This window comes from Saimiri boliviensis, chromosome 6 (assembly GCF_048565385.1).
Source record: "Saimiri boliviensis isolate mSaiBol1 chromosome 6, mSaiBol1.pri, whole genome shotgun sequence".
Taxonomy (NCBI): domain Eukaryota; kingdom Metazoa; phylum Chordata; class Mammalia; order Primates; family Cebidae; genus Saimiri; species Saimiri boliviensis.
In genome coordinates, this window is record NC_133454.1 from 31,187,783 (window position 1) to 31,202,206 (window position 14,424).

At 40.4% G+C, this 14,424-nt stretch overlaps 1 protein-coding gene across 1 annotated transcript; it reads left to right on the forward strand.

Moving 5' to 3' along the window:
* Positions 1 to 3,648: 3,648 nt before the first annotated feature.
* On the forward strand, positions 3,649 to 7,734 carry LOC101031882 (uncharacterized). The gene has a single exon (XM_074400442.1). The coding sequence runs from the start codon at positions 3,934 to 3,936 to the stop codon at positions 4,819 to 4,821; it is 888 nt and encodes a 295-aa protein (XP_074256543.1). The 5' UTR covers positions 3,649 to 3,933; the 3' UTR covers positions 4,822 to 7,734.
* Positions 7,735 to 14,424: the final 6,690 nt, after the last annotated feature.

Here is a 14,424-nt window from a genome sequence, read left to right on the forward strand (position 1 = left end):
TAAAGGTCACCAAAATATAAAATCTGACTTTCTTTCTAATATTGTAATTTTGAAACATTGTGGGAGGAGGTTATTCTCCATGCATTTTTTTTCCAGTTATTTGAGAACATTTCAGGCAACACTCATTAATATTTTACGGGCTGGTTAGATTTTGTGGTGGTGACTGAGCTGAGCGTATGCTTATGAGGTTCTGGCTATCTGGCTGTGTGGGACCACTGGATCGCAGTTATGCTTTGAGGATGTTTTGGTAGGCCCAGCCTGGCAGTCAGCCAAACAGCAGGACCCAAGTTAGGGCAACATCCTAAAGGTTGAATAATACTATGGGCCTATAGGAAGTGCCACTAGTGATGCTGGAAACGTTCCCAAGAGGCAGAGGAAAGTTGAATTGCCTGATGTGTAGTGTACATTGAGGTCTGCAGAGAGGTTGGCAGCCATTTCAGACAGGCTATTCATCTTGTAAATGGTTACATTTTCTCCTTATAATTTTCTTAAAAACATTTTATTTTCTCGCCGGGCGCGGTGGCTCAAGCCTGTAATCCCAGCACTTTGGGAGGCCGAGGCGGGTGGATCACGAGGTCGAGAGATCGAGACCAACCCCGTCAACAGGGTGAAACCCCGTCTCTACTAAAAATACAAAAAATTAGCCGGGCATGGTGGCACGTGCCTGTAATCCCAGCTACTCGGGAGACTGAGGCAGGAGAATTGCCTGAACCCAGGAGGTGGAGGTTGCAGTGAGCCGAGATCGCGCCATTGCACTCCAGCCTGGGTAACAAGAGCAAAACTCCGTCTCAAAAAAAAAAAAAAAAAAACCATTTTATTTTCTCTAGCTTTCTTTACTGTAAGAATACAGTATACATGTAACATAAAATCTGTGTTAATAAACTGTTTATGATATCTGTAAGACTTCCAGTCAATGATAGGCAATTAGCAGTTCAGTTTTGCGGAGAGTCAAAAGTACTTAAGGCGTTTCAACTGCACAGGGTTTCAGCATCCTGAACCCCCTCATTGTTCCAGGGCCAACTGTACACGCATCTGTGTCTGGTCTCAGTATACTGTGCTTAGATATACTGTTGATATCAACTCAAATATCACAGTTTTATAAGGAAGAAGTCTTTTTGTTTGTTTGTTTTAAGGAATCATTTTGGAGATTGTCAAATATTTGACTCTAACCGGTGTTAGATTCTAACAGTGCTAGCTCTACCACCTTGAACAAGTGACTTAATGTCTCCAGGACTCAGTTCTGTCATCTGAAAGTCAGAGGTATGGGTTTTCTTATAGATCATAGTAAGAATTAAATAAGTTATTCTAAGAGGAGTAAATTGAACAGTGTTTGCCATTTTATAATCATCATGGATGTTAGCTATTTTAAATAATATTTTACTGTCAGAAATAAAGAGGGATTTCTGTTCATCAAAAGATATGAAAAATAGAAAGAAATGACAAACCAAGGAGTGTGAACCAATATTGTATTACTCATATCCAGTAAAGAGCTGATATCCATTATATATAAAGAGCTAGTGCAGAGAATATCAACCAATAGAAAAATGGACCAAATACATAATAGGCATTTCATGAGAATATCCAAATGGCCAATAAAACATGAAAAAACTACTCACTCTTATTTGTAATGAGGAAAAAGAAAAAAAATTTTTTTTTCAAGTTTTAAGTCTCACTGTGTTACCCAGGCTGTTGTGTGGGGACTCAATCATAAGTAACATGAATTTTAATGCCCTCACCTAACTGGCTAAAAACTAAAAAGTCTGATATTGACCAAACATTTGCAAAAGTGAAGAGCATTGAGCACCCTCATACACAGCTACTTTGTGTAAATTGGTTGAAAAAAAAAAAAACTGTTGAAAAACAATCAGGCATAATAAAGTTTGAATTAACATACAGTTGTCCCTTGATATCCTGCAGGTGGAGGGGATTTGGTCCTTAATAACCCCTGAGGATTCTGAGGATTTTCAAGTCCATATAGAAGATGGCTTGGTATGTGCACGTAACTTCTACATACCTTCCCATATACTTTAATTCATCTCTGGATTACTTACATTATGATGAAAAAGCTATGTGAATAATTGCTTACTGTAATATGTTTTATTTACTTTTATTGTTTTTTTCTTCTGAATAATTTCTTCCCACATTTGGCAGATTTCACTGATGGAGAACCCAGAGATTACAGTGGGCTGCCTGTATTCTACGACAAGGAATCCATTCATAGCTAAGGGGACACATGAGCTGCAGCATACATGTCCAAGCATGTTCTGAGCAACACTGTAAGAGGCCAAAAGTGTAAACAACACAAGTGCCCATCAGCAACACAAACATTTATACCGTCCAACACCTTACAGCAGACAACGGGACCACGTACGGCTACACGGAATGACATAGATGAGGAAAAGAAAACTCATAATGCATTACAATATTTTTTAAAATTCTATTTATATAAGGGGACATAACATTTTCAAAAGAAGCAACATTTTAATTTATTTAGAATTTTCCTGCAGAGGAGTTTCTGTCTCTTCTTCCCAATGTGTTAATTTATCTAGATCATTTATTTACAACAGCACAAATTCATATTTATTTTATATTTTAGAATATAATATAGCAGTACTTTCGTTTGTTCCTTGCATTTTTCAAGATTTGGCCATTGGGAGCTGTTTTATTGGTTTTTGTACTACTCTAAAATTAGCCCATGAATACTTTTGTTTTCTTTCTACTTACCACATCCTTATTTTCCAGCAGTCCAAGATGCTCTCTGCCCTTTCTGTATATTTCCTTTCCAGAGGTAGAAACCGTATTTCTTCATCAGTATTGCTAGGTTTTTCTTTCTTTAAAAGTGTTAGATTTTAGTTTTATTAATCATCTTTTTTTAAAAAAGCCATATTGTCCCTTTTATCTATTTATAATTCTATCCTTCTTTTAATGTTTTATTTTCTTTTTTGTTTTGGTTTTGTTTTACTAATTGTTTGACTTCAACATAGAAAAGTAAGAGTTTTAGAAATGTGATTATTAATTTTCAAATAAATATGACTGGATTCAGGTGTTTTATCTTTGACCTTCAATATCATTTCACTGAGATGAAGATGTGCTCAATTTATTGAACTATGAAATTTTAATTGATATTTAATTTGTAGTCTTGTATTGGGAAATTTTGGAAAATGTTTTCGACATATTTTTGGTTATTGCAGGTTATATGATCAAAGTGTTGTTTGTTTTGCAAATTATCATTGCATTACTAGTTTTGTTCTCTGCACTATTGATTTCTGAGAAAATGGCGTCACAAGGAAAAAAAAAACTTCCATCCTGAGTGCAGATTTTTCAGTTTTACCTTATAACTCTCAGTCTCGGCTCTCTATGTGTCACTGTAGTGTTTTTAGGTGCGTTAAGTTCACTGCAACGACTTCCTAGTGAATTTTTAGTAATTTTCAATTTTATAGTAATTTTCGATTACTTTAAAAAAGTATTAGATTTCAGTTTCATTAATATATTTGTCTGGATTGCCTGTTCCCATAGACTGACCTTTTATCACTTAGCTTTGTTCTTAAGATTGATCTAAAATGTAAAAATAAAAGGAAGAAGCATGGGTGGGTGGGACGTCCAATCTAAACCCAGCCCAGTGATCACATTATCTGGGCTCTGATTAGGTTAGGACGTTGCCCAGGTATAAAGCCAGGATCTCTGGGCCCTGGCTTCATTTGGAGTTCAGCCACCAAGAGGAAGCCTTCCTCTGAGTCCTGGCGTATTTGGCCTGGAATTAGGAATTTGCGAGTTGCTGCTCCAGGGCGCTCCCTGCGGAGATCGGCGGCCCGCCTCCCCGCCGATCTTTTCCCGGCGTCCCCACGCGGGGCGCAACCGCTAGAGAAGAACGTCGGTCTCGCCGCCCGCGCCCAGGGCAGCGCCAGTTCCCCGGCCCAGGCCGCTCCAGGAGCCATGAGCTGCGGTCGCCCCCCTCCCGACGTGGACGGCATGATCACCCTGAAGGTGGACAACCTGACCTACCGCACCTCTCCCGACAGCCTGAGGCGCGTGTTCGAGAAATACGGCCGCGTGGGCGACGTGTACATCCCGCGGGAGCCGCACACCAAGGCGCCCCGGGGCTTCGCCTTCGTCCGCTTCCACGACCAGCGAGATGCGGAAGACGCCGAGGCCGCCATGGACGGGGCGGAGCTGGACGGACGCGAGCTGCGGGTGCAGGTGGCGCGCTATGGCCGCCGGGACCTGCCTCGCAGCCGCCATGGAGCGCCACGCAGCAGGGCCGGGGGCGGCGGCTACGGACGGCGGAGCCGCAGCCCCAGGCGGCGACACCGCAGCCGATCCCGGGGTGCGAGCTGCTCCAGGTCCCGCAGCCGATCTCGCCATAAGGGGTCTCGCTATAGCCGGTCTCCTTACAGCCGGTCTCCTCACAGCCGCTCGCGTTACAGCCGCTCTCCCTACAGACGATCTCGCTATAGCCGATCTCCTCACAGCCGGTCTCGCCACAGCCGATCTCGCTACAGGGAATCTCGCTACAGCGGGTCTCGCTACAGCTCGTCTGGTTACAGCCGCTCTCGCCACAGCCGCTCTCGCTACGGCCGATACCACAGCAGCCGGTCTCACTCGAAGTCTGGGTCCTCCACTGGCTCTCGCTCTGCATCCACCTCCAAATCGCGCTCTGCGCGGCGATCCAAGTCGTCCTCGGCCTCCAGGTCTCGCTCACGGTCCCGGTCTTCATCTGTGACTGGGAGCCCTCCCCGGGTATCCAAGAGGAAATCCAAGTCCAGGTCTCGATCCAAGAGGGCCCCCAAGTCTCCTGAAGAGGAAGGACAGGTGTCCTCTTAAGAAAATGATGCAACAGCAAGCCACGTAATGGAGGACTTGGGGAAAGGATCACATACTCAGTCCCTGAAAGCAGAGTCCCTGGAAGAAGGGACTGCCTATTGAAAAGGTTGTGTCGTACTTTTCTACCTTTTTACTAGTTTGAAGCTTTGCATCAGGTGGCAAAATTCATTCTGTGTGCTGTTTTGTTGTTATTCACATTTTCTTGTAATTTAGGAGGCGACCGACCTAAGATTACATTTTGGGTTTGGATATTTGAGGCAAAAATTTATTTTTATTTCGATAGAGCTGACTGTTTCGGTTTGAAATGAACAGATTGGTAACCTAATTTGTGGCCTCCTGACTTTTAAGGAAACTTGTGCAGGCGTTACACACAGCCTAACGCTGTTACCACATTGCTTCAACATTGCCTTCATTCCTTAAAGTTAAAACCCTACAAAAGGTGTTGTAGATTAATATGGTTAATTTTGTCTCCAAGTCTGAAACGTAGTATGACCCAAATTCGTATAAAGATTTTTCATGTGAAAGGACTGGGTTTTTAGCAAACACAATTCTAATCTCTTCTGTGTTTTTGTGCACCAGGCCCGGCTGCCTAGCCGTTGAGTGATGCTGGTTAGTTATTAAGGTGGCCTGTTGCAGTGCAGAGTGCTGAGCTGCTTCCTGTTTTCTTCTGATTGCTTCTGGGGAAACACGCCTTGTCCTGAAGAACAAATGGCTGTCCAGTTTATTAAAATGCCTGTCAACTGCATTTCCAGTGACTCAGGCCTTGCAGATAAATAATGGAGCATGCAGTGAGCACATCTAGCTGATGATAATCATACCCTTTTTCCCCGTCTTTTCTGAAAAATTGTAAATCTGATCATAACAACATGTGTGAACTTAAAATGTGGAGAATCTTATGGAAGAAATGGTTTATAAGTTTGTTAAGTACTTATAACATGGTATATCTTTTTGATTTTTTTTTTTTTTACGCTAACCATTGTTTCTGCAGTTTAAATTGTTTTCTTGGTGTTACCTTTTCTCAAAATAAAATTAGAAATTTTTGGTGGAAAGTAAGTTGTTTTATTTTCTGTATAACTTGGATATTTGTACTTTTGAGAAAATTGTTAGCACCGAGTGTTTCTCAAGAATTAATTATAATTTTAAAAAAATTATAATTAACTCCTGAGAAACACTGGGTGCTAATAACTTTATAAAAAGAAATTTTCTTTATAAAATATAATTTTCTTTATAAAATTAGAAAAAGTAATTATCATTTTTTAAAAATTATAATTAAACATAGGTTTTTAGCTATGTGATTTATTTTATCACAATACAGTTTATTTGTAGTTTCTCTCTTCTCATACCTATGGTTTTTTACTTCTAAAATTCTTTTCAAATAATTCATTTTGGCTTTCATCATTATCCCTACTAGGTGTTATGTCTTTTGAAATTGCTTCTGCTTATACCTTTACTAACAGGGAAATTAACAATTTGGTGTTTATGATCTGGTGACAATAGGATTATATTGGAGCCAATTGAATAAACTTATTCTTTTAATCATATAGATCTTCATTAATATTTTTGACTGAATTATCAATGAAAATAGTCCATTCCCTTTGTGCAGAAACTGCTAAATCCAAGATTAGATTCTTGAATGAACTGACGAGGTGGCAGTGGACTGTGAGATATGTATCCCACATTTTTGTGTTGTAACAGTAGTTATGTTTTGCATAATACTGTTTTCATATATAGAATCCAAAATCTAAGTTTTACAATGATTACATTCCTTCTGGTCATGACAAATGTAATATTTTACAAATATAAATCTACATAGAATCCAGACACACACACAGCAGGCCTGTCTGAGAAACGCAGTCAGGACATCCACGGCATTGTAGTAGCCACTCACATCCAGCAGGTGGCGAATGGAGCGGGGGGTATATTTATTAAATGGGACCGAGTGGGACGGGGCAGCCCTATGGTTATGGGAGCGTTCTTAATTTCTGGAGGTAGTATAAGACCCAGGCATAGCTGGAGTTTGAAGCGTTGAAGTAAGAATATCTGTGGAACATCTTAAACCTGGGACCAAAATACGATGTTAAAATCAGCAGTTCTTGATGTGTTAAAAACTTTGAAACCTAGGAACAATTTTGGACATGTTGGATCAGAAATGTGTAGTTGTCATTGAAGGTGTGAACATACCCTACCTCTACTCTACATGTGGAAGACGTGGCATACAGAGGACATGGACCCATGCAGAAGAGTGATGTGACATGTTTTACATTTTATTAGCACCATGACCTAACCAACTGAGCTAACTGGCCACACTATTTTGTCCTATGTAATGATCACTATGAGGCTGAGTGCAGAATGGAGTGTATGCGGTCAAGAGTGGAAGCTGTGAGGCTGTTGCAGTAATTCAGAAAGAAAGGTGACAATTACTTAGACTTCGGTGGTAGTGTTGGTAAGGGACATAAATAGACATACTCAGGAAATATGTTGGTCTGAGATCTCATAAGACACGTAATAGATTAGAAGTAGGGAAATTAATGAAAAACCAGAATTAAGGATGATTTCTCACTTATTGGCTTGAAATTCTAAGTGAATGAGGGTACTGTTTACTGAGTTAGGGAAGACTGAGGCAGGGGCGGGGAGTGGGTATAGAAATTAAGAAAGAAAAATCAAGAATTTCCAGGACTTTCAGAGCAATGTTAACTACTTTCCTTGATAGTGGGTCAGTCATCATCTGTTAAGTGCATTTCTAAAAATCCTGCTTAGTTTTGTTCCTGAGCTTTGTATAAATGAAACTTTGTGTGTACTGATTATATTGCTGGATATTATGTCTTTAAGATTCTCGGTATTGTTGCATGTGTCTGAAGTTTATTTTTAATTCTGTGTAGTGTTTTACTAATGAATAAATCATAATTCAGTTTTTACTGTTCTATTGATGGACATCTGGGTTGTTTCCCATTTTAGTTATTTTGAATAAGGAAGCAATGAATATTTTTATACATATACCCTGATGTACATGTGTATATACATTTCAAGTATCAACCCCAAAAGTGCATTTGTTGGGTTATATAGGTCAAGTACATATTCAATTTTGTTAGATAATTTTCAACTCTTTTCCAAAGTAGTTCTACTGATATATACTATTATCATCAATTGAGAATTCCGGTTGCTCCACATCTTCATTAATACTTGTTAATGTCAGACCTTTTAATATTTGCAAGTCTGATGGGGATATAGTGGTATTTCATTTGGTTTTAATTTTCTTTACCCTGATTACCAAAGAAGTTGTACCTTTTTTGAATGTTTTAGCTACTTGGAGATCCTTCTTTGTGAAGTGTCTTTTCAAGAATTTGTCTGTCTTCCTATTGGGTTATTTGTCTTTTCTTAACAGTTTAAAGGGATTTTCTATGTACCTGGATCTTATTTGTCTTTATATCCTATAAATATGTTTTCCCATTCTGTGGCTTGTTTTTTTTTAAACTCACTTTATGATGTGTTTTGATGAATTATTTTTACTTTAATGTAGCTGCATTCTTCCAACGTTTTGTAGTTAGTATTTTATGTGTCTTGTTCTATAATCTCAGGTAGTAAAGATACAACTGGAATTGATTTTCGTGCATGTGGTGAGGTAGAAATCTAACATAATTGTTTTTCTACATGGATATCAGTTTTCTCTGCACTATTTATTGAAAACTCCCTTTGCTATCCAATCAGCCACCTCTACCATATACTAGTATCCATACTGGGTAAGTTTACTTCTGGATTCACTATTTATTTTTATTGAGATATATACATATACATGTACATGTACATATACATATACATCCTGTGTGTGTATATATACATGTACACACGTATATAAAGATGTAGATATCATGTAGAATATATATTTTAAAGATATATATATTATCTATCTGTAATATATATTATATAATTTTATATAAATAACCCTTCACCAAAATTGTTCAGGGGCATACTGTATAGGCTATAGCGCCACCATGATCCACTCTAATACACAGCCATTTGTAACTGAGCTTGATAATTTTTCTTCTTCAATCAATTGCTTACCAGAGAACTCCCTGCAAGGCTACACGTGAAGATTGGAAGAGGATAGCAGTGTGGCAAGAGCAGGCCTGCTGGGGAGTGTAAGTAACCTGTTTATGTGATTTACTTTGTCTTCAGAACGTGTTCCGTCTTGGTCATTTCAGTCTTATTTCTGCTTGGTGGTAGAGAGCTGGCAGGTGTGACTCACTTTGTGGCTTGTTGGGTTAGTCATCACCCAGCTCATGATGGGAGGGTTAGGTCATATTCTCACCTTTGGTCATGTTTTTGGTCTCTGCCAGGGCCCAAGAGCAAGGGAAGAGGTTCCACTCAAGAATTGTCATTTACTCAAGAGGAGAATCATCTATGAAATACAGCATGGATTTGCTTCAAAGACCCAGAACAGTGGTTTTCAAACTAAATGTACATTTGAATCCTGTGGGGATCATGTTAAAATGCAGATTTCAATTCAGTAAGTTTGATGTGGGGCCTGAGATTCTGCATGTTTAATAAAATCCAGTTATTGTCAGTGCTGCAGGTCATGGACCATTCTTTAAGTAGCAAGGATGTAGAAAACTCCATTGTGATTCTCCTGTGGCAGCTTGACATGAAACATCAGTGTTTCTCAAAGTGTTGTTAGCTCCTTGCAACAGAATCGGTATCACCTGGGAATGTGTTAGAAAATTCCAGAATTGGTGATGCCAATTCTAGGGGCTCACTTCCCAGACATACAGAATTAGGAACTCTAGGATAAGACCCAGAATCTGTTTTAATAAGCCCACCAGGTGATTCCAATGTGCACTAAAGTTTGAAAACCACTGTTCTCCATAGGTTGCTGGTTTTCAACCAATTAAATCAGTATCTCTGGAAGTGGGACGTAGGCATCAACACTATTTTTAAGTTCTCAAGGTGGGTGTGGTAGTGCATGCCTGTATTCCTAGCTACTCAAAGCTGAGGTGGGAGGATCCCTGGAGTCCAGGAGTTTGAGGTTGTAGTGAGCTATGATTGTGCCACTGCACTTCAGCCTGAGGAAAAGAGCAAGACCCTATTTCTAAAACACAAATGAATAAATAAAGTTTATAAGTGCAATGGAATCAGGTGATTCCACTGTGCAGTCAAGAGGAACCTGATCTGTCTGAAGCTTTGGGCATAATTGGGGCTGCTGGGTGTTAAGGAAAATATGGCAAAGTTGCTTTTCCTACAGTCTCAGCTTGGTGGAAAGTGTTTTTCTCTCTCTGGGCCCCATGCAGAACAGACAGTCTTTGGTTCACCTGGTATGTGCTACCTCCAAATTCCCAAGAGATCCACGAAGCTTTCTGTCTCCATCTTAGTATTTGAAGGTTTAGGGTTCCTCCGTTCATCCTTCAGTTTGAAGGTGATATCCTAATGTAGCCTACACCATTAGGCTTAAAAGAACTTCACTGCGTTAGCAAGAACTTGCATTCCAATCGTATTTCTCTTTCATCTTCTGGTAGATATGTTTTACCAAGTCACCTAGATTATTCACTGCTTTCTGTTCTCCTGGTTCTATCAGAATAATATTATCAATAAAATAAACCAGTATTCTATGTGATGATGAGTTGGTAAAGATCCCAGCTGACTAGGTAGTAGCTCAGAGTCATAAATAAACTTGATGTTAGATGGTTAAGGTATTTTTTTGTCCTTTTGAGGTATTTGTTGTTCTCTGTGTATTAATATAGGGAAATAATCATTACCGAATAAATAGGTCCACCCAGATTTAAACTGTTCTGTAGTCTCCAGGAGCAGAGTGTTGTGGTGAGAAGGATTAGGTTTGGCATCAAGCAGGCGTAGGTTCAAATCCTAGCTCTGCCACTCACTACTAGTTATGGAAACTTAAGCAAATTAATTTACTCTCCATGAGCCTCGGATTACTCATCTCCAAAATGGGAATAATATGCTCACTTCACAGATTGCTGTAAGGACAATATAAGCTAATCCATGCAAATCATGTTCTAACAGTGCCTACTACGTACTGAAGGCTCAATTAATGGTAATTTGTAGTTTCTCTTGATTGCCTACTTAGAGACCACCTGGGAATATAGGTTCTGCATGGTCTTTACAAAAGTCTGGGTCAGAATAAGGAAGAGTTTAGTGAGCAACCTTAGAGAATAAAAATAGAAGGGCAAGTCCAAAGAATTGTCTTCGCCCATCTTCTGAGTCCACTATCTTAGTTCATTTTCTGTCACTTATTGCAGAACACCTGAAACTGGGTAATTTATAAAGAAAAGGAATTTATTTCTTACATTTATGCAGACTGAGAAGTAGGCGGTTAAGGGACTGCATCTTGCGAGGGTCTTCTTGCTGGTGGGGACTCTGTGCAGAGTCGGTGCAGGGAATCACATGATGAGGGAGCTGAGCGCACTAGCTCAGGTCTTTTTTTTCTTCTTACACAGCCACCAGCCCATTCTCATAATAGCTCACACTAATCCATCAACCCATTCATCCATTAATCTACCAATAGACTAATCCATTCATGAGGGCAGAGCTGTTACTAATCAATCACTTCCTAAAGGCCTCACCTCTTGATACTGTCACCTTGAAAATTACATTTCAACGTGAGTTTTGGGGGGGTGGGGGAGCAATATTCAAACCATAACAAGGATCTAGAATTACCATCTGAGACAGGAGTGGAAAATTAGTCTAATGACATTCAGACAAGAGCTTTGTAAGGTATTAAAACTGTGTGTGTGTCTGTGTAAGTGTGTGAGAATGTGTGTGTACTGACTTCTGCTTCCCTGCAGCAATAAGGAGTGAAGCCTTTGTTCTCTCTTTGGAGTAGCAAGGAAGTAGGCAGGGAGGGAGATTTTAACTCCCTCTGTCACCGGGATGGAAATTGAAGAATAGGGTGGGTGAACCTAGAAAGAGGCGGAGAAGATGGACTGAGTCCCAGTCATGTACTACAGAGAAGAAAGGAGACTTGAGGAAGCCTGCTTGGGTCTAGAGGGGTCTGGGGAACTTGGTTACAACAAAGGCTCTGTGCTATTCCTCACTCGGTGCTAGAAAGGACGTTCAGAAAGGGATTTGTCTTTTCACAGCACAACCAGAACTAAGGAGTGAGGTTCTGAATGTGGGGGGAAAGGTCCGCCAACTGGTAGGGCACTATGTGGGAGAATCTCCACCCACCTCCTATTAGGCCTCCTGATGTAAGATGGGCCTCAGGTTAGTGGGTTAGACAGTGTCTCTGGGGGCTGGAGTCTTGCTCCCGGCCAAAGAAGACAATCAGCCCTTAGGTGGTATTCAAAGGGTAGAGAAAACTCTGTTGTAACTGGAGTTACAGAAATCTTTTGCAACAACTAAGATGAAAAGTTAAAAAGGTTTAAGTAACTGTAGCGGAGGGCCCTATGAAAGGAGTTCATGCTGCTGAACTAGATTCTCAGATTGGCTGCCACAAAGCAGAAGTGTTGAGGTGAAGCTAAAGGCCTGGTCCTGGAAGCACGTGGCTTTCTACTCCTAGTTCTCCCGCTGCTTTCCTCTCTGTTCCTTTGCATTTCTGCATCTTCCTGCCACTTCAGTGCCCCCATCAGTAAATGGGGGGTCAAGAAGCCTGTGCCAAAAGGGTGACTGTGATGAACCAAGCTAGATTTCCCTGGGCCCGAGCCACTCCATATATTGGCACCTGGCTGTGTAGCAAGCTTCCCTGGCATGGCTCCAGAGCTGCAGAGGGTTTTCTTCCTTGCTTTCAAAGAGAGGGTGACTCCCAGGAACATCTGCCTCTGTGTGTCCATCACAAACGACCTTGCATGCTTGCTGTGAGAAATTCTAGGAAGGCAATATCTCAGGGTAGTAGTAATGATTCTCTTAATTATTCCTTCTGTCACCTGTCACCTCCCTCACAGCCCCGCATTTTTCTTTTAATGGTGAAATAAATAAATGATGATGCTGTTGAGGTGGTTTTATGTTTTCCCTCTAGCCTCAGATGTAGTCCATCCATTGGCCTGCTGTGCATCATGCATACAAAGTTGACTCTGAAGCATGATGTGTTTAGTAAAGCAAACCTATTCCTTAGTCACTGCTTTTACCTTTCCAGCGGTTATTTACAGAGGAAAACTGGATGTAGAGCCAGCTGGACAGCATTTGAACCTGGCCTTGCTGCTTTGTGGTCATGTGACTTGCAGCAACAAATAATTGATTTTCTCTGAGCCAAAATTACAGTGCAGGATTTCTGTGAAGATACTGTGCAATGTAAATGTGATGGGCACACAGGAGGTGCTCGATGGATTGGAGCAAGAATTCTGTGCATTTAGGCATTCTCCCTACCTCTAGGATAAACCCAAAGGCAAGGACCTACTCTCATATCCTTTACTTATGTGATGCTCAGTTCTACCATTGTCCTCATCACCACTCCCACAGCCCTACCCATTACTTTTTTAAAATTAACATATTTTATGTTTTAGAATAGTTTATGGCAAAACTGAGCAGAAGTTAGAGCTCTTCTATAGACCCTGTCCCCACACATACATAGCCTCCCTCATCAACATCCCCCACCAGAGTGGTGAATTTGTTAGAACTGATGAACCAATTGAAGAATACACCATTATCACACAAAACTCATAGTTTACATTAGGATTCTACCTTCGCGTTGTATGTTCTTTGAGTCTGGACAAATGACTTGTAATGATAAGTATCCACCTTTATAGTATGATTCAGAGTAGTTTCACTGCCCTAAAACATGCTCTGTGCTCCACCCATTCATCCCTCCTTAACCCCTGGCAACCACTATTTTTACTGCCTCCATAGTTTTGCCTTTTCTACAAAGTCATATAGTTGGAATCATGGAGCATGTAGACTTTTCAGATTGGCTTTTCTTCACTTAGTAATACACATTTAAATTTCCTCCATGTCTTGTGGCTTAACAGCTCCTTTTTTTAAATTGCCAAGTAATATTCCATGGTCTGAATGTATCACAGTTTATTTATTCATTCATATACTGGAGGACATCATGGTTGCTTCCAAGTTTTACAATTATCAGTAAAAATGAGGTAAAGATTTATGTGCAGGCTTTTGTGTGGGGGCAAATATTCAGCTCATTTGGGTAAATACCAGGGAGCTCGTTTGTGGAATTATGTGGGGAGAGAATGTTTAGTTTTGTAAGAAACTGCCAAACTGTCTTCTACCTATTACTTTCACTAACAGGAAACCTCTTTTTCTCATGATCTACTCGCATATTTGTACAAAAGGTCACATATGCTTATTTGCAAATTCCTCTCCTTGTTGTATTTGACCTTGTTGCAGTCTTGCCAGGGCAAGGCCAAGATTTCAAAAACAATCGGGAGCCAGAAGACCCAACCTTTTTTCAGAACTCCTACACTAGCCTATTGAGTAATCTTTCAGTAAATCATCTCTTTCCTCTGGCTCTTCACTTCCTTATTTGGACAAAGGGAGCTCTTAGCCATTTGCACCTGTGTTAGAGTTGGCACACAAGTTCAGACCAAAGCAAACACAATTTGTGCTAAATAAATGTTGGCTATTATTACTATAACATATAAGCCCACATTTGTAAGACGTGCGTTAGAAACTGTACTTGAATGCACACTTGCAGAGGTTGGTGTT

Excerpts from the sequence above, each read along its gene's own strand:
- LOC101031882 (XM_074400442.1), top strand. The coding sequence starts at position 3,934 with ATGAGCTGCGGTCGCCCCCCTCCCGACGTGGACGGCATGATCACCCTG.